Source organism: Stenella coeruleoalba (assembly GCF_951394435.1).
Source record: "Stenella coeruleoalba genome assembly, chromosome: 1".
Lineage (NCBI taxonomy): Eukaryota > Metazoa > Chordata > Mammalia > Artiodactyla > Delphinidae > Stenella > Stenella coeruleoalba.
In genome coordinates this window covers 43,900,792-43,922,156 of record NC_137169.1, presented here as the reverse complement: position 1 = coordinate 43,922,156, position 21,365 = coordinate 43,900,792, and the positions used below count along the sequence as shown (strand labels likewise).

At 37.6% G+C, this 21,365-nt stretch overlaps 1 protein-coding gene across 4 annotated transcripts in view; it reads right to left on the bottom strand.

Moving 5' to 3' along the window:
* Positions 1-21,365, bottom strand: part of SCP2 (sterol carrier protein 2) — a 165,499-nt gene that overhangs the window by 135,314 nt on the left and 8,820 nt on the right. For 3 of the 4 annotated variants that reach the window (XM_079933816.1, XM_079933817.1, XM_079933818.1), the window contains 4 exons: positions 18,082-18,139; positions 15,549-15,620; positions 12,696-12,827; positions 11,117-11,181 (listed from right to left, as the gene is read on the bottom strand). In XM_079933816.1, coding sequence (XP_079789942.1) covers positions 11,117-11,181; positions 12,696-12,827; positions 15,549-15,620; positions 18,082-18,139 — 327 coding nt within the window. Of the gene's footprint in view, positions 1-11,116; positions 11,182-12,695; positions 12,828-15,548; positions 15,621-18,081; positions 18,140-21,365 lie in introns of those variants that run through there. The other variant, XM_079933819.1, reaches the window with a different exon arrangement.

Genomic DNA, 21,365 nt, shown 5'->3' with positions numbered 1-21,365 from the left:
ATACACCATATCAATAGAATAAAGGGCAAACACCACACAATCGTCTCAACAGACACAGAAAAAGCATTTGACAAAATCCTAAACAGATTCCTGATAAAAAAAAAAACACTTTTAAAAAGCATGGAGGGGGCTTCCCTGGTGGCGCAGTGGTTGAGAGTCCACCTGCTGATGCGGGGGACGTGGGTTCGTGCCCCGGTCCGGAAGGGTCCCACGTGCCGCGGAGCGGCTGGGCCTATGAGCCATGGCCGCTCAGCCTGCGCGTCCGGAGCCTGTGCTCCGCAACGGGAGAGGCCACCGCAGTGAGAGGCCCACGTACCGCAAAAAAAAAAAAAAAAAAAAAAGCATGGAGGAACTTCCCTGGTGACACAGTGGTTAAGAATCCACCTGCCAATGCAGGGGACACGGGTTCGATCCCTAGTCCAGGAAGATCCCACATGCTGCGGAGCAACTAAGCCCGTGCACCACAACTACTGAGCCTGTGCTCTACAGCCTGCATGCCACAACTACTGAGCCCATGTGCCACAACTACTGAAGCCCATGCACCCTAGAGTCTGTGCTCTGCAACAAGAGAAGCCACTGTAATGAGAAGCCCACGCACTGCAATGAAGAGTAGCCCCCGCTCGCCACAACTAGAGAAAGCCTGCATGCAGCAACAAAGACCCAATGCAGCCAAAAATTAATTGACTAAAAAAAATTTTTTTTAAGTGTGGAAAAGAAGGGAACTTCCTCAACCTGATAAAAGGCATCTACCACAGATAACATGCTTAATGGTGAAAGACTGAATGCTTCCCTCATAAAAGCAGAAACAACATGAAATGTCTGCTCTCACCATTTCTATTCAACATTGTCCTAGAAGTTCCAGCTAGGGGAATTAGGCAAGAAAATAAATAAAAAGCAACCAAATTGAAAAAAAAAAGAAGAAAAACTATCTCTATTTGTAGATGACATTATCTTGCAAATAGAAAATCCTAAGGAATCCACTAAAATCTATTAGAATACACAAGTTCATCAAGATTACAGGATATAAGATCAATATATAAAAATTAAATATATTTCCATACACTTGCCGAAAACAACTCAAAATGAAATTAAGAAAATAGGGACTTCCCTCATGGTCTGGTGGCTAGGACTACATGCTCCCAATGCAGGGGGCCCAGGTTCGATCTCTGGTCTGGGAACTAGATCCCACATGCCGCAACTAAGAGTTTGCATGCCACAACTAAAGATCCTGCATGCCACAACCAAAGATCCCGCATGCCACAACTAAGACCCAGCACAGCCAAATAAATAAATATTAAAAAGAAAGAAAATAATTCCATTTACAAAAGCATCACTAAAAATAAAACACTTAGGAATAAATTTAACAAAAAAAGTATAAAACCTACACTCAGAAAACTATAAACATTGTTGAAAGAAATGAAAGATCTATTTTAAATAAATGAAAAGACATTCCATGCTCATGAATGGAAGATTTCAGATGGTTAAAATGGTAGTACTCCTCAAAATGATATACAGTCAACACAATCCCTATCAGAATCTCAACTGGTTTCTTTGCAAATATTGATAAGCCAATCCCAAAGTTCATGTGGAAATTCAATGGACAGAGAACAGCCAAAACAATCTGGAAAAAGAAGAATTTAGAAGACTCTTACTTCCTGATTTCAAAACTTACTAAAAAACAATAGTAACCAGGGAATTCCCTGGTGGTCCAGGGGTTAGGACTCTGTGCTTCCACTGCAGGTGGCATGGGTTTGATCCCTGGTTGGGGAACTAAAATCTTGCCTGCCACACAGTGGGTCCAAAAAAACAAAAACAAAAAAAAACCAGTAACTGAAACATTGTAGTATTAACTAGCATAAGACTATATAGATCAGTGGAATAGAATTGAGAGTACAGAAATAAACTCTCACAATTAAAATCAATTTTTTTAAATATTATTTTTATTAAGTCTTTACCCTTGACAGTGTGGTTTGTTTTTTTAAAAACTATTTATTTATTTATTTACTTTATTTGGCTGCACTGGGTCTTAGTTGCAGCATGCAGGCTCTTGGTTGCGGCATGCGAACTCTCAGTTGCAGCATGCATGTGGGATGTAGTTCCCTGACCAGGGATTGAAGCCAGGCTCCCTGCATTGGGAGCACGGAGTCAAGTCCCCAAATCAAGGGTTTTTTTGGTTTTTTTTTTTTTTTTTTTGCGGTGCGCAGGCCTCTCACTGCTGTGGCCTCTCCCATTGCGGAGCACAGGCTCCGGACGCACAGGCTCAGCGGCCATGGCTCACGGGCCTAGCTGCCCCGCGGCATGTGGGATCCTCCCGGACCGGGGCATGAACCCACGTTCCCTGCATCGGCAGGCGGACTCTCAACCACTGTGCCACCAGGGAAGCCCTATCAAGTTATTTTTTCAAAGGTACCAAGACAAGTAAATGGGTGTTAAGGATAGTCTTTTCAGTAAATGGTGCTGGGACAACTGGACACCCACATGCAAAAGAATGAAGTTGGATCCCTACCTCACACTATATTAAAAAAAAAAACCTCAAAATGGAAAAAAGACCTAACTGTAACAGCTAAAACTACAGAATTCTTACAAGAAAACATAAAAGTAAATTGTCATGATCTTGAATTTGGCAGTGTTTCTTAGATATGACACCAAAAGCACAAGCAACAACAACAAAAAATAGATCAATTGAACTTCATCAAAATTTAAACTTTTATGCCTCAAAGCAGGGGTCCCCAGCCCTTGGGCTGTGGACCAGTATCAGTCCTCTGCCTGTTAGGAACAGGCCACACAGCAGGAGGTGAGCGGTGGGCAAGCAAGCGAAGCTTCATCTGATGCTCCCCATCGCTCACATTACCACCTGAACCATTGCTTGTATTACCGCCTGAACCATCACCCCACCCCAACCCCATCCATGGTAAAATTGTCTTCCACGAAACAGGTCCCTGGTGCCAAAAAGGTTGGGGACTGCTGCCTTAAAGGATACCATTAAAAAACTGAAAAGAGAAACCACTGAATGGGAGAAAATATTTGCAAATCATCTATCTGATAAAGGACTTGTATCTAGAATATATCTTACAACTCCGTAATATAGAGACAACCTAATTTTAAAATGGGCAAAGGATCTGAGCAGACATTTCTCCAAAGATACACAAATGGCCTTTAATACATGAAAAGATATTCAACATCATTAGCCATCATGGCAATGCAACTCAAAACCACAAGAAGATACTGCTTCACACCTACTAGGATAGCTGTAATAAAAAAGACAGACAATAACAAATTTTGGCAGATGTGGCAAAATTGGAACCTTCATTGCTATGGACTGAATTTTCTCCATCCCAACAGTTATGTTGAATCCTTTACCCCCAATGTTACTGTATTTGGGGGGAAAAGGGCTTTTCAGAGACAAAGATTAAATGAGGTCATAAGGGTGGGGTCCTCCTCCTTAGGACTGAAGAAAAGGAAAAGGTAATTCATTCCCTCTCCCTCTCTCTCTGTCTCTCTCTCTGTCTCTCCCGCTCTCTCACCCCTAATAAGTGTTAATGAAACTGGGATTTGGGAAAACTTTTTTTCCCCTTTGGATTTTACTGTATTGTTTGAATTTCTTTACAATTAGCATGAATTCCTTTCTGAAAATAATAAAGTCATTAGTCTTTAAAAGAAAAAGTTCACATCTTTTACTAAATAATATCAGTTTGGGATCTGTCACAAGAAAAGAATCAAGTACAGAAAAATATTGCTGAAATTGTGTTCATCACAGCATACCTTACAATAATAATAAATAAAAATCTAAATGTCCAATAACAGGAGCAATCCTAAGTAAATTATAATACAGCCATGTGATAAATTGTAATGCAGACATTAAAAATTTTTTGCTTATAAATAATTTTTAACATGACATACTCAAAAAATAATGTTAAGTGAAAATGAAGTAAATCGAATTATAGATACAGCACAATCTCGACTTTTTTTAGCTAAATTAGCAAATCACTAATGATGACTGTCATTACAGGTGATTATTTCTTCTTTATTTTTTCTGTATTCTTCCTTTTTTATGACTTTTACAACAAGGAAAATAAAATTTTTACTTTTTTAAATTTTTATATTTATTTGGCTGTGTCAGGTCTTAGTTACAGCACACAGGATCTTCATTGGGGCATGCGGGATCTAGTTCCCTGACCAGGGATGGAACCCAGGTGCCCTGCATTGGGAGTGCGGAGTCTTAACCACTGGACCACCAGGGAAGTTCCAGGAAAATAAAAATTTTTAAATAAGCAGCTCCTGTAAGAGTGGGCCATGAAAATGTAAGAAGTAACTATGCAAATCCTTCCAAACATATATACAAACACTCATAAAAGTTTGGCATCTGTCATTCTAAGTATCTGGGGATGAAATATCTCTTTTGCTCCTTGCCCCATGTCTTAACCAGTTTGGGCTTCTATAATAGAATACATAGACCAGGTGGATTAACCAACATATTCTCACAATTCTGAGAGCTGGGAAATCCAAGATCAAGGTGTCAGCACATCTGGCATCTAGTGAAAGCCCACTTCCTGGTTTGCAGAGGGCTGTCTTCTCAATGTATCCTCACATGGCAGAGAGCAGAGTGGAAACAAACTCTCTCATGTCTTTATAAGGGCACTAATCCCATCATGAGGATTCCTCCACCCTCACAACCTAATTACTTCCCAAAGGCCCCACCTCCAAATACCATCACCTTGGGAATCAAGAGTTTTAACATCTGAATTTTGAGGGGATAAAAACGTTTAGTTCACCCTAGGAAGTTAAAAGCAGAGCAACAGCTCTTGTTCTCAGCCTAAAGAGATAATGAAGAGATGTTTTGGCAAAAAATAAAAAACAAGAACACATGTTCCTCTACTTCTTTGGTAAATGTAACTCCTAATTTTTCCTGTTTGTCTGTGCTATGAACAGCCAATCCCAGGCTTTCCCTGATGCCTAAAGTTCAACCAAGAGCTGACTTCAGCACTCCCTCCTTGCCTGCTGCTGACCTGAGGATCGAAATCACATCAAATCACATGCTTAGATGGACCGAAAAATAAGTGGTCAGAGGCCAAACTGAGTGGCAACATTCCAACTCTGAAGAAATTATAAAACTAACCAAAATAAATTAACTGGTAGGAAGTGCCAACAACGGGAACCATAGATCCATTTCATCTCATAAAAGCAGCAGCCTCTTAACTCCCTTTCTTGGCTACATTCAGGCCAATAAAGAAAAAAATAATGTGTAAGCCATATATGTAATTATAAATTTTCAAGCAGCCACATTAAAAAAAAAACAGGTAGAATTTATTTGAATATATTAATTTAACCCAATATATCCAAAATATTATAATTTCAAAGAAATTTTTTTTAAAAAAATATATTTTTTTAAAGTAAGAGTGGTTTTGTTTATTTATTTATTTATTTTTGGCTGCGTTGGGTATTTGTTGCTGCGCGTGGGCTTTCTCTAGTTGTGGCGAGCGGGGGCTACTCTTCGTTGCGGTGTACAGGCTTCTCGTTGCGGTGGCTTCTCTTGTTGAAGAGCACGGGCTCTAGGCACACAGGCTTCAGTACTTGTGGCACATGGGCTCAGCAGTTGTGGCACACGGGCCTAGTTGCTCCGCGGCATGTGGGATCTTCCCGGATCAGGGATCGAACCCATGTCCCCTGCATCGGCAGGCGGATTCTCAACCATTGTGCCACCAGGGAAGTCCCAAAATTATTTTTTTTAATATTTTAGTTTATTTAAACAATATCATTTATGTGTATTGTGCTGGCACAAATATGCAGAAATATTTTTAAATTGTTGAGACAGTTTCATTCTTTTTTCATATGAAATCTTTAAAATTCATGTATATTTTATGGTTCCAACACATCTCAACTTGGATGCTAAATTTTTATCAGAAATATTTGATCCAGGTAGGCAGCCACATATATTTGTTTGTTGTGAATAGTATTCCCAGTGGAATAAGTATCCTTTTTAGTTCAAGGTAATAATTCTCTCTTGTATAAGAAATTATTACCTTTGTTTGCAGCATACCCATAAAAAGGGAAGTTAGGACACATGATCTGAAGGGAAAGACATAGGACAAAGATAGAAACCAAAACAGCAAGGCAGGAGTGGTAAGTTAAGCCCCCTGCTATAGAGAGCCACCTAGGGGCCATAAACAGAAACAGCAAGTTATTTTTGTTACGTTCAAATAGATTGTTCAATCACCTGATTTTTAAATTTAGGATTCTAAATACAAAATCTTAATAAATTCAGTTACAAATTGCTATAATTAATAAATGAATAAGGGAAGAAAAGAAGAAAATGAGCAAGAAAAAAAGAAGTGCAGATGTATATGGAAATAGGGGGGTAGTGAAATGCCAACAAAAGGATTTCATGTCAGATAGAAATAAAAAGGAGGAAAAGACAAAGTATAAAAGAGAAATGGAGAAGAAACTCATAGTGAAAGAGAAGGGAAAAAATGATAGGTTCTCCAGGTACAGCAAAAAGTTTATTTGGATTAAAAGATCTGGTCTCAGTTGAATCATTAACTGCTAACTGGGCCCAATGTCACTGGATAATCACTTCACTCTGGGCTTCACAGACTCACTTTAGCTGTAAAATATCTTCAGGATCATCTCTAGCTAAAACATTGTCTAAGTTGCTTGCCTGCCCCAGGAATCTATCCTATAGAAATAATAGCTTGAGGAGGGTGGGAGGGGAAAAAAAAAGAAAGAATGGCTGGAGAAAGTAAAGATATATGTACAAGAATGTTGACTGGAACACTGTAATAGCAAAAAAAAAAAGAACATGTAAAACTAAAATTAAACAACCCAATCAGAAGAGCAGAAGGGACTGATTGAAAACCCTACAGCCATGTAATGGGATACTAGGCAGCTGTTAAAAATAAGGAAGTATCAATATGTTCTAGCCAGGAAAGCTGTCCATTTGCCATGTGAAAAAGCAATATGTATAAAATCATTAATCTTCTCCATGAACATATCAGTGTTTTTTAACATTCTGAACATGTATATGCATGTATATGTGTATGAATGCTTAGGTAGATATGTCTGTATAAACTTGGAAAAAAGAAAGGAGATATAGATACACTGGTTACCTCTGAAGGACAAGATTAAACTGGCAAATAAGGACTTTTAATATATATGCTTTTTAAAATTATGGGACTATGGATGAATTTTACTATTTTATAGCTTTCAATAATTTTCTAATAAAAGTTATCAAGGTACCTACCATTAACTATGGAAGAAAAACATCTATTTTTCATGTGTCATAAATGTTAGGCACTTCTGTTAGGCAACACCTAATCATCTTACTTTGCATCTTCTCCAGCTGCCACTCTCCAATCCAGTTTTTCAAACTGTTCCCTGAACATACTATATTCACTCCAACATTCATGACTTGGCTTATGATGTTTTCTCCAACTCCCAGAAAGATCTTGTCTTCCCCGATCTTCAATTATCCTTACTTTATTTTTATCTTTATTTATTATATAGCCTGTAAGCCACAACTACTGAAGCCCATGCACCCTAGAGCCTGTGCACAGCAACTACTGAGCCCACGTGCAGCAACTACTGAAGCCCGCATGCTCTAGGGCCTGCGTGCCGCAATTACTGAGCCCACATGATGCAACTACTGAAGGCTGTGTGCCTAGAGCCCGTGCTCCACAACAAAAGAGGCCACCACAATGAGAAGCCCACGCACCACAACGAAGAGTAGCCCCCACTCGCTGCAAATAGAGAGAAAGCCCCAGCACAGTGCAGCCAAAAAAAAAAGAGAGAAATAGATGGCAATACCATAATAGTAGGGGATTTTAATACTCCACTTTCATCAACAGATAGATCATTCAGACAGAAAATCAATATGGAAACATCATCCTTAAACAAGATACCAGACCAGATGGACTTAACAGTCACTTGCAGAACGTTCCATCCAAAAGCAACAGAATACACATTCTTCTCAAGTACACGTGGAATATTCTCTAGGACAGATCATGTGCTAGGCCACAAACAAGTCAATAAATTTAAGATTGAAATCATAGAAAGTATCTTTTCCAACCACTGTGGTTTAAAATTAGAAAACAATTACAAGAAGAAAACTAAAAAATTCAAGTAAGTGGAGATTAAACAACAATGCTACTGAACAACCAATATGTCAAAGAAGAAATCAAAAGAAAAATCATAAAATATCTTGAGACAAACGAAAATGGAAATACAGCATACCAAAACTTACGGGATACCACAAAAGCAGTTCTAAGACAGAAAGTCATAACAATAAACGCCTACGTTAAGAACAAGAAAACAGTGATAAGGGAAGAAAAAAATAGAATTCTCACTGCAGGATCTTGCGATAATTTCTAATCTTTTCCAATTTTTCTATCCCTTTCCCCGTACCAAGATACATCTGTGGACATAGGACATTCCTTACCATCATTCTAGAAGTACCGGTCTCCATTTCTATCTCAAATCATGCTCTTCACACCCTTTCTTCTTTAATCAACCTAACAAGGTATTACCAGAAACCAGCTATGATCTTACATCTATGCTAGTTACTCTGAAAGATTCATTGAAAGATAACTACAGTATAATTTTCAGAATTTTAAATCAGTTGGTAAGGCAGACTATACAGAGAAGAAACAGCCCACCTGCTGATATATTCAGTGCATCTTCGAGGACTGAATCCATCATGCTAGATACATATGCTATAAGAATTACATAATTTATTCATTTATCCTAAAGACATCCAGTGAATGCCTGCATGTGTAGGATTCTAGAGGAGGCCTGGAGAAACAAAGATGAATCAGATATGCTCCCCGACCTCAGGGGCTCGAATGCTACTGAGAGACAGAAACATAAGCGGATGATCAGAAATCACCATGGTTGGGCTTTTTGTTAGGCTTGGAAAGACGGGTAGGGTTTTACTATAGGTGGAGCAAAAAGGAGCTGGTAAGACGGCACAATTCAGCTCAGCAGGAGGAAAAGAGAAATATAGGAGCGTGGTAAGGTACACAGACTGGGGAAGGAAGGGGCTTTTTATTTGGAGGAGGACTGCACTGCAGAGGAGTGAGGAAGCCAGCCTGATCTGCAGGACCACCTTGTGGCTTCAGCAGTTACAGTGTTGCTAGACCCCTGTGTTGGGAAGCCTTGCAGCAAGATGCTGTGCCTTACTAAAAGAGACACCTAAAGTATTTATTTTTCATGACTTTTATTTTAATACTTGCATTGTTTTGTGACATTATTTTATACATACACCAGCCTTAACAATGTCTTTCTACCCCTTGTACACCAACCCTAACATCTATAGGATGCAGACCAAGATATACAATATGTATAAATATTTATAATTCATAAATCAATGTAACAAAATGTCAAATGAAAACTGTTCTGTCTTTCTACCTTGACAAATATATCTTCATAACAACCTGGAAAAAAAAAAAAAAAAAAAAAGAACAAGAAAGATCTCAAATAAACAAACTAACTTTACACCTCAAGGAACTAGAAGAAGAAGAATAACCTAAGCCTAATATTAGTAGAAGGAAGAAAATAACAAAGATTAGAGAGGAAATAAATGAAATCGAGATAAAAAGAGTATAGAAAAGATCAATGAAACTAAGAGCTGATTTTCTGAAAAGATGAACAAAATGCCTACACCGTGTTTTCTCTCTCACCACTTCATTAATTCCAATTACACATTTATTATACCTTATCACACTATCCTCCATATAACATAACTTCCTGCCAATTTCCAATCTTTTCCCTCTCTATAGTGTATTCTAAATAATCACTTCTAGTCCAGTTTCACTAATTCTCTTTTAGTCATGTATAATCAGCTATCAAACCTATCTTTTGAATTTTCAATTTTAATTATTTCATTTTTCTTTTCTATAAATCCTATTTGGTTTTTTTTTTTCAATGCCTGTAATGTCCCTTTTTGCAGTTTCTTATACCCCTGAGGTATTTCCAAGCTTGCCTTTTACTTTTTAAAACATAGCAAGCATGCCTAAAACTAGATCCAATAAATCTCGTTTCTGAGGTCTGCAGAGATCACTTTTTACTGTTCCTTCTTTATCCTGGTCCTCAACTATGGTGCCTTGTTTCTTTAATGCTTGATTATCTTTAATTGCATGTCCTTGAAAGGTTAGTTGAAGAGTTCTCAAAGCCTTCTAGAAGGAAGATGCTTTCTTCCAAAAGAAAATTTGCAGTTGCTTCTGTTAAGTGTCATGCTTAACTGGAACCAACTTAAGACTCACTTCATGGTCTGATGTTTCTTTGACCACCCAGCTAAATGAGAATTTTGGCAGCAATCCCTGTGGTTTATTAGTTCTCAGTGAAAGGTTTTCTGGTTATTTTTTTCTTCTCTTTTCTCTCCCTTGCTCTGCTCAGTGCCAAAGCAACTCTCCCTGTAATCTACTGAAAGTGGGGAAAAGAGGACATAGGGGAGGCGGGGTAGTTTTAATTTTGTGTTCACCCTTACCGAAAAGGTTTACCCCTAACCAGTTTAATGTGGAGAGTTGGTATTTAACTTCTGATCTTGGGGGGACCTTAGCTGTGACTACTTTCCTCTTCATCTAGGGGGCCATCAAAATTGAAGTTCACAGCTTCCTGATCAGCGAAGGCCTTCAAGGCAAAAGCAGCTTCAAATGCTGATCTTAATTTTCCGGCATTCACCAGCAATTCCTCTCTCGTTAGCTCTTCAGTGTCTTTAGGATATCTTGCTTCTATTCCATTCAAATATTTTAGTTGTCATTAGTAGGAGAAATGATTCAAACACCTGGCTTGCCATTACCAAAAACAGAAGTCCCAAACCTTATTAACGCTCTTCAGTTTGTTGAACGGAAATAATTTTTGAATGAATGAATGAATGACTTTCAAATTAAACAGACATGTCACCCTCAGATTCAATCATCTAACCTGTCTGAACATCAGTTTCACAAAATAAAGGGGATGAACAGAATTATCTCTATGATTCTTTATTGTCTAAAATAGCAGGATCTATTGCATATACATGCGATGTCACCTTTCAGCTTTTGCAGGCTCCATTTATGGTAGTCAGATGGGCAAAGTTTTCTCACAGTGTTACAACAATTCCAAGATAAGAATAAATGAGACTCACTGTTGATCCAAGGGATCCCTTTTCCATCTTCTCAAATCCAAGAGCCAAGACACAATCTGCCAGACCTTGAAAGAAAATGTAATTAGTTTGAAAAACTTATATTTCCAGACACCCAACAAAATATCATTAAATACTTCAATTTAACTAAGCATGTCAGTTTATACAAAATGTAAAAACATGGTATAATCCTATAAAATTTTTAATAAGTGAAAAATTACAGAGAAAATTCTTATATGCTTCTAAATAAGAGGAAAAATTAATAAATTATATAATTCTTTCTTTGATTCTCAGTGTTAATAAGACTTTTGATTAATGTGGAAATATGTTCCAGTGAAGAACAAATATAAATAGCTAATTTTCAATTTTTAAACATTAAGTAAAATTTTAAAAAATTTTAAAGCAACTTGATGAAAATCTCAACAGAATTATTTTTGGAGGGAGGGGGCACCTAAAAATGATGTTAAAGTTCAACTAAACAGCAAAACAAGCAGAATTGCCAAAATTTTTCCTAAAAAAGAGGAAAAAAAAATAACAACATAGGGGGCACAGGGGATACTAGTATTATCCAATAGTGAGACATTATAAAGCTCAAACAATTAAAACACCAAAGAGTAGAGCAATAATCAACAATCAATCAGAAGAAAGAACAGAGGGCCTAATAAAAGAGCCTAAATATTTGGAAATATAGACTATGATATATATCCGAGAGAACTGAAAATATATGACCACAAAAAAAATTGTACACAAGTGCTTACAGCAACATTATTCATAATAGCCAAAAAGTAGAAACAACTCAATGTCCATCAACATGTAAATGGATAAACAAAATGTGGTATATCCATACAATGAATTATTAGTTGGCCACAAAAAAGAATGAAGTACTGATACATGCTACAACATGGATGAACTGTGAAAATATTATGCTAAGTGAAAGAAGCCACAAAAGGCCATATATCATATGATTCCATTTATATAATGTTCAGAATAGGTAAATCCATAGAGACAGAAAGTAGATTAGTGGTTCCCAGGGGCTGTTGGGAGAGGGAAATGGGAAGTGACTGCTAATGGGTACCACTTTCTTTTTGGGGTCATAAAAACGTTCTAAGATTAGACAGTGGTGATAGTTGCATAAACCTGTGAATATACTAAAAAACACTGAATTGTAAACTTTAAAAGGGTGAATTTTATGCTATATAAAGCACCTCTCAATATAATTGTTTTTTGTTTGTTTGTTTTTTGTTTGTTTTTGTTTTTGTTTTTTGCGGTACGCGGGTCTCTCACTGTTGTGGCCTCTCCCGTTGCGGAGCACAGGCTCCAGACCAGGCTCAGCGGCCGTGGCTCACAGGCCTAGCCACTCCACGGCATGTGGGATCTTCCCGGACTGGAGCACGAACCCGTGTCCCCTGCATCAGCAGGAGGACTCTTAACCACTGCGCCACCAGGAAAGCCCTAATTGTTATTTTTTTTAAAAGAAATACATTATAAAGCAATCCCTCTGATGGTCGTATGGAGAAATAATAAAAGGGGGGCAATAACTCCACATCTATTTAAGTTTACTAGACAAATAGGCACTTCTCACCACCCTGAATCAGTTGCCGGGCCATAAACAAAGCCGTTGAACCAGTAGAACAGTTATTGTTGACGTTGATTATAGGAATTCCAGTCAGTCCCAAACTGTGATAGATAGCCCTCTGCCCACAGGTAGAGTCACCTATATATTAAAAAAAAAAAAAAAAAATTTTATATATGCAACAGGAGAATTATGGAGCTGCAAAGCAACATAATACTACATTATGGTTTTTCCAGTGTTTTGTCTTTGTCTAACATACAACATGGGCAGAACAATAAATATACTATTGACATCTTACTCAGAAAGAGTTTTAGCATGAAGCATCATTTACTCTGCAAATATAAAAATTCTCAAAACACAGAATATATATGCACTTTCTTTACACAATACAGAGGTAGGAAAGTAGAGACATGACCAAGTAATAGCAAACAATTCAATCTGGCTAGGGCTACATGACAGGCAGCAATACTTCATGTATACTGTCAGATATAAATCTTTTAAAACTAAACCAATTGGGCTTCCCTGCTGGTGCAGTGGTTGAGAGTCTGCCTGCCGATGCAGGGGACACGGGTTCGTGCCCTGGTCAGGCAGGATCCCACGTGCCGCGGAGCGGCTGGGCCCGTGAGCCATGGCCGCTGGGCCTGCCCGTCCGGAGCCTGTGCTCTGCAGTGGGAGAGGTCGCAACGGTGAGAGGCCCGCGTACCGCAAAAATAAAAAACTAAACCAATTAATTAAAAGGCCATGATTTTTCTCTTCACGTAAAATTTTGTAACTTCAAAAAGTTAAAAGATTCTGCATGCCAGGGTATTCCAGAGGAATGTAATCCAAGTAAAAACACATTTGACTCCCTTTCCCAAGGAACATGTCCACCAAGGCAGACATGCTGGAACAGTATGATGGAAACACCTGAAGATACAGACACTCCAGAAGTCTTCAGGGAAAACAGTAAGGTTCAGGGCCTCCCTTTCGTAAACACATTGTGCATCTCTTTGAACTAGTAAATTTCCCTTCAAGAATTCTCTTGATATCTTGAAATCTCAAAGAAATAATCACAGATATAAATAAAGATTCATCTACAGTAATGCTTACTATAGCCTTTTATAATAACTAGAAATTAGAAATAATTTAAAATGTCCAAGAATAGGGTATCATTCCTACTGCTAAATAAACTGTAGTAAATCCCCAAGACTAGAATATCATGAGGTAATTTAAAATGCTGTAAAAAGACTGGGCACATTCTAAATGTCCATTAAAAGGGGATAGATTAAATAAATCATGAAATATCTATTCAATGGAACACTATGCTATCATTAAAAGAGACCAAGAAAGCTCCTTATGAAACAATTTGAATAGTCACCAAGAACTACTAAGTTAAAAAGAGCAAAATATAGGGACTTCCCTGGTGGTCTAGCGGTTAAGACTCCACGCTCCCAATGCAGGGGGGCCTGGGTTCAATCCCTGGTCAGGGAACTAGACCCTGCATGCTGCAACTAAAAGATCCCGCACGCCACAACTAAGATCCTGCACACGGCAACTAAGACCCAGTGCATCCAAATAAATGAGTAAATAATTTTTTAAAAAAAGCAAAATACAAAATAATGTGTATATTATCCTACCATGTGTGTAACAAAAGAAAGGGGGAGGGGGTATTTATACACCCACACATACTTAGTTTTATATGGATAAATTACCTATGAAAAGATACACTAGAAATTAGTGAAATTGCACTACTATACATAAAATAGATAAGCAACATGGATTTACTGTATAACACAGGGAACAATATTCAATGTCTTATAATAACCTATAATGGAAAATAATCTGAAAAAATATATATATAACTGAATCACTTTCCTGTACACCTGAAACTAACACAATATTATAAATCAAATATACTTCAATAAAAAAAAGAAATTAGTAAAATTGGTTGTCTAAGGAAAGGGAATCATGAGACAGGGAGACAGGAATAAGAGTGAGACTTTCCACTACATGAACATCTACCTTTTGTATTTTTTTTTTTTGCAGTACGCAGGCCTCTCACTGTTGTGGCCTCTCCCGTTGCGGAGCACAGGCTCCGGACGCGCAGGCTCAGCGGCCATGGCTCACGGGCCCAGCCGCTCCGCGGAACGTGGGATCTTCCCGGACCGGGGCACGAACCCGTGTCCCCTGCATCGGCAGGCAGACTCTCAACCACTGCACCACCAGGGAAGCCCTACCTTTGTTATTTTTGTACCGTGTAAATGTTTAATCTATTCCAGAAAAAAGAAATTTGAAAAATATTAATGATGAAATGAAAGAAGACTGAATCACATGGGAAATATTGAATACAATAAAATGAGAAAAGCAGGTTACCAAAAAGTATGTAACTAGGACCTAAATTGAAGAGAAAATTACGTGCGCATACGTATTCACACATATTCATACTCACTGAAGGACCTACACCAAAAAAGTAATGGTAACAATCTCTGGATAATGAGATTACAGGTGACTTACTTTTTCTTGCGCTTTTCTGTGTTTCCTTTTTTTAATTACAATAGTATATATCATTTTTCTAATTAGAAAAAAATCTTAATGTTATTAGATACAAAAAATCAATAAATACAAATTTTAAGACAACAAAGAAAAAAAGATAAAAAGTGTTTTAATTTAATAAAAAGTGTACTGTTTTGGCAGTACAATAATGGCAAAAAATATATATATATATATATATATATACACTAAACTAGGCTGACACATAAGGGAAATCTAGAAATGATGAGAATAAGACCCTGAACTCTGAGTTTTGAGGGTTAAAATTCAGAAATTCCTCTGCATTGTTTATGTAGTTGCTGTAATTTTTAGAATACATAGTTTACTACGTACCATAAACATAGCCAATACATGCCTGTTCTACTGCAGAATAAGGGATCTGTGCATCCGCTAAAGCCTTCTGGCCTATAAAAACAAAAAAAAATTATCACGTAGCACTTTGAGTAAAAATAAGTTTAGAGTTTTCCCAGAGTAAATCTACCTCTAGTTAGTCTATGTTCAATTCAAATGACAAATCCTTCATCAAATCATCTCAGACTTTCAGAAGTTATCTTACCTTTCAAAAGTTATCATTTCTTCCTCTAAGCTATTGTAACACTTTTTCATACCGCCTTTTTGATATTTAACATTTCCTATTCTAACTGTACACCTAACTATAAATATCAATATATTAAATCCCAATAGTCTTAACGCTCCTTAATGTCGAGGTGTGTTATTCATCTCTGTGGCTCTATCGTACATCTAGAGGACAAAATAGGATAGAATGTTATTGTTGAGCAGGAGTGTGGGAGCACTCATATCGTCATCTTACAAAGCCAGGATCAAGAGATGACCCTGTCTATGGAACAAGAAATGAAGCTTTAAGGATGCTATCCAAAGGTACAGAAATGACCAATGGAGGAACTGATAAAAATTATGAAAATAAACTACGAAGAGGAGAGTGGAACTTAGAGATAAGATGTAACCTAAATCCTCATCTACCATAGTGAGAAGCAAATAGATGTCTAAAACTGATAAGTCAAAAACTGGAATAAGTGTGGTGGAACAAATATTTAGAGATATGGAGATAACCACCAGAAGAACTAAAGCCAAAACCGTTAAAAGAAGTTGCCCGCTGGGGAAGGGGCCTGGGAAGTATAAGCCATCTGTGTGTGTGTGTGTGTGTTTCAACCATATGAATGTATTACTTTGAGGTTTTTTTTAACTTAAGAAGATATATGATTGATTATGGGATTGGTTTAGTCACACTAGTTATCTTTTCCCACTTAATGTCTGAGCAAAAAAATTAATGTTTTACTTATAATAATGTTGATGAGATTATGTTTAAAAGAGCATTCTCATATGCTGCTACTGAAACTAATAATGTAAACAGTCTGAAAAATAATCTGACAAGAGTCTTAAAACTGTTTATGTTCATTGTTCCAGTGAGTCTACTTCTAGGCTTTGTCCTCAACAATAACTAGAGGTGAGAACAAATATTTGTGTTCAGCAAGAAATTTACTATAATTCTTCTAAAATATCAAAAAGTTGTGAAGCAAATATCCAACAAAAATTATGGCATAAATATACAATGAAATATGCAAAAATTAATTTTTTCCAGTTTTAAGTGGAGAAATCTTTATAATAATAAGTTTTAAAAATCAGGATACAAAACTACATATAGAATATGATCCCAGATAGCCGCAGAAAAAGAAAATTAAAATAGAATACACCAAGGGAATGTAAACTGATACAGCCACTATGGAGAACAGTACGGAGGTTTCTTAAAAAACTAAAAATAGAATTACCACATGACCCAGCAATCCCACTACTGGGCATATACCCAGAGAAAACCACAATTCAAAAGGGCACGTGCACCTCAGGGTTCATTGCAGCACTATCTACAATAGCCAGGTCATGGAAGCAAACTAAATGCCCATCGACAGACAAATGGATAAAGAATATGTGGTACATATATACAATGGAATATTACTCAGCCATAAAAAGGAACAAAATTGGGTCATTTGTTGACACGTGGATGGATCTAGAGACTGTCATACAGAGTGAAGTAAGTCAGAAAGAGAAAAACAAATATTTTATATTAATGCATATATGTGGAACCTAGAAAAATGGTACAGATGAACTGGTTTGCAGAGCAGAAATTGAGACACAGATGTGGAGAACAAACGTGTGGACACCAAGGAGGAAAGCGGCGGGGGGTGGGGATGGGGATGTGATGAATTGGGAGATTGGGATTGACATGTAAACACTGATGTGTATAAAATTGATGACTAATAAGAACCTGCTGTATAAAAAAATAAATAAAATTAAATTTAAAAAAACAGAAAACCAATTTAGAAAAATAAAAAAATAAAACATTAAATGAACAGTGTCTACCCGGAAAATCAACATCAGTTAATCAAATTTCATGAACTTTCCTTTTGGGGGCAGAGATTTCTGATTCCCTGTATAGTAATATCTAAATACTGAGTTGAATGATGGAGTTGAAATGAAACCTAATTTATGAACACTGAGTGCACTAGGTACCTGTAGAGACAAGCAGTGTCTAATTAAAAACCACAGTAACCCTTTTTGGGTTGCTGGCAGCAAGCTGGCAAGAATAGGAGGAAGGGGAAGGCTTCCTAGGAGGAGGACTGTACCTGAACAACTTCATGGGACCACCGAGCTCCCAAGGTCTCCATGAGTGGGAAGCCTGTATTCCCCAGCACTCCCTTAAACAGCTGATACCTAAGCTTAGACTGCTTGGCCTTGAACTTAAAACATCTCCTTTGACCCAGCTTCCTGTTAAGGTTGCAAGGCTGCTCCACGATCAAGACAGACCACACAATAAACTACAATGTTCAAGGATCTGAATGTTCTATATTACCTGCTTCCTTTGCCAAGTCAGGGTAGTCTCTTGAATTCTCAACTCCAGGCTTTGTGAACTAGAAATATAGGAGATAATAAATAGAAACAAATATAGTTAGATTTTTTCACAACAGAGAATTGCAGAAATTCATTCATCTATTCATTTAAACAAAAACATACTGAGGACCTATCATGTTTCTGGACTCTGATAATAAATAATATACAGTTCGTACCCTCTGGGAGCTTAGCATCTAATGGAAAACAGGCAATTACACCACAGTGTCATAAGTACAGAATGATTTGGGAGAGACAATTACCCAGCTTTGGAGGACTAGAAAGGCTTCCCAGAGGAACTGATGTTTAAATTAAGTCTTTAAGGATGAGTAGGAATTAGCCAAGTGAAAGAAAAGGAAATTCTAGAGCAAAGGCCTGGAAATGACAGAATATAACAGTTTTACATGCAAACAATTTTATATTGCAGAGGCTGAAACATGATTTGAAATGGCAAGTGATAAGGACAGAAAAATGACTGAGGACCAAACGATGATAATTACTAAAATTTATTGGGCACTTACTTTTGTTACTCACTGTACTAAGAACTTCACATGTATTAACTTGTTTAATCCTCACAACAGCCCTCAGAGGTAGGTACTACTCTTATCACCATTTTAAGATAAGAAAACAAGGGCAGAGATTAAGTCACTTGCCCAAGGATACACAGCTAATAATTAGTGGAGCTGAAACTTCAACCTGGTTCTAGAGCCTATTCACAAGTGACCTTATATGCCCTCCTATGACACCTGGGCTTTATCCTGAAGACAGTGGATTTAAAAAAAAAAAAAAAGACTGAAATAAACAATGAGATACACCACACCACCAAACACTGACAGGATGTGGAGCAGCAGGAACTCTCATTCACTGCTGGTGGAATACAAAATGGTACAGCCACTGTGGAAGACAGTTCGGCAGTTTCATACAAAACTAAACATCCTCTTAACATATGATCCAGCAGTTGTGCTCCTTGGTATTTACCAAATGAGTTTAAAACTTATGTTGACACAAAAACCTGCACATGGATATTTACAGTAGCTTTATTTATTATTGTTTAAATTTATTTATTTATTTATTTTTGGTTGCACTGGGTCTTCATTGCTGCACGTGGGCTTTCTCTAGTTGTGGCAAGCAGGGGCTACTCTTCCTTGCCGTGCATGGGCTTCTCATTGCGGTGGCTTGCCCTTGTTGTGCAGCACAGCCTCTAGGCGCGCAGGCTTCAGTAGTTGTGGCATGCGGGCTCAGTAGTTGTGCCTTGCAGGCTCTAGAGCACAGGCTCAGTAGTTGAGGCGCATGGGCTTAGTTACTCCACGGCATGTGGAATCTTCCCAGACCAGGGCTCGAACCCGTGTCCCCTGCATTGGCAGGCGGATTCTTAACCACTGCGCCGCCAGGGAAGCCCTATAGTAGCTTTATTTATAATTGCCAAATTTGGAAGCAACCAAGATGTCTTTAGCAGGTGAAAGGTTAAATAAACTGTAGTAAAACCAGACAATGGAATATTATTCAGCACTAAAAAGATATGAGCTACCAAACCACAGAAAGACATGGAGGAATTTTAAATGTATATTACTAAGTGAAGAAGCCAATCTGAAATGGCTACATATTGTATGATTCCAACTACATGACATTCTGGAAAAGGCAAAACTATGGAGACAGTAAAAAAAAATTAGTTGTTGTCAGGGACTGAGGGAAGGGAGGGATGAAGAGGCAGAGCAAGAGGATTTCAGGGCAGTGAATCTATTCTGTATGATGATGTAATGTATACGTGTCACCACATATGTGTCTAAACCCATAGAATATACAACACCAAGAGTGAACCCTAATGTAAACTATGGACTTTGAGTGATAATGATGTGTCAATGCAGGTTCACTGACTATAACATATGTGCCACTCTAATGCTGATCATTGATAGTGGGCAAGGCTTTCCGGCAGGGTCGGGGGCAGTGAGTATGTAGGAACCCTCTGTACTTTCTGCTCAATTTTGCTGTGAACCTAAAACTGCTTTGAAAAATAAAGCCCTACTTTAAAAAGAGAGAGACAGAGAGTCTGGGCCGAGAAGACGTGCACGTTAGATCATTCTAAATGCAATGTTGAGAAATGAATGAACGGAGCAAGGCTGGAGGCAGTGAGACCAAACGGCATAATTCTGAAATAGCCCAAGTGAGAGTTAACTAAGATAGCAGCAGAAAGAATGGAAAGAAGCAAAGAGACTTGAGAAACGTAAGTGAAGTAAAATCTACCAAATACAGTGATCAATTAGATAAGATGGAGTGGTCTGCTAGTCAGAGGTTGTGCTAACGAGAAATGGCTTTCAAAAATTTTTAACTGCAAACCACGATAACATACATGACCCAGTAGACACATAGTGAAGCAAAATTTTCATGAAATACTTATTTTTGTTATATTGATACAGTATTTTTGATTCTATTTCAATTTTTTTAATGCTAGAGGCAACCTTCTAAACAGACATCACTACCCTTGCAATGGATCACAAAACCCAGTTTGAAACACTGTATAGATACTAGACTTAAATGCCACACTTTATTACACAGTGCCAAAATACATCTGTTGAACTGAACCAAAACAAAACATTTAACATTTGTTCCTATCTCTTACCCACCCCAATTCTTCATAACTTCTGAATTAGGGAATCCTTCATAATTCCCTAATTCAGCAGCCCCAAATTACCTATTTCACCTGTAGTTACTCTTCAGTTCACTAATTACAATCAGAGCATGTAGTATAGAGAGCACTTACTGTAAGGAGAGAGGACTGTGCTACTAGGCTCCACCAAGTAATACCTATTAATAACCACATTATCATCCAGGTAGTGAAATGACTGCACTTTCTCATTTCTTACTGAAATCAAGGCAGTTTTTAAAAGATTAGTCAAGCAAATAAACACATACAACATTACTCCTTCAAAATGAGAAGCATGTTTAGGTGGAAACTACCAAATGTCCATTAACAATAAATTGAATATATTATGGAATGTTCACACAATGGACTATGTTACCTCAATGAGAATGAACAATCTATAACTACACATAAAATTAAGGATGAATCCCAGAGACATAATGTTGAATGAAAAAGCCAAAACTAACCTATGATATTAAAGGTCAGAAGTCAGGATAATGGTAACCCTTTGCAGGCAAGGAGTCAGTGACTGGAAGAAGGCACAGAGTAATTTCTGAGGTGCTGGTAATGTTCTGTTTACATTTGCTTTTTAGTTTTTATTTTTTTAATAT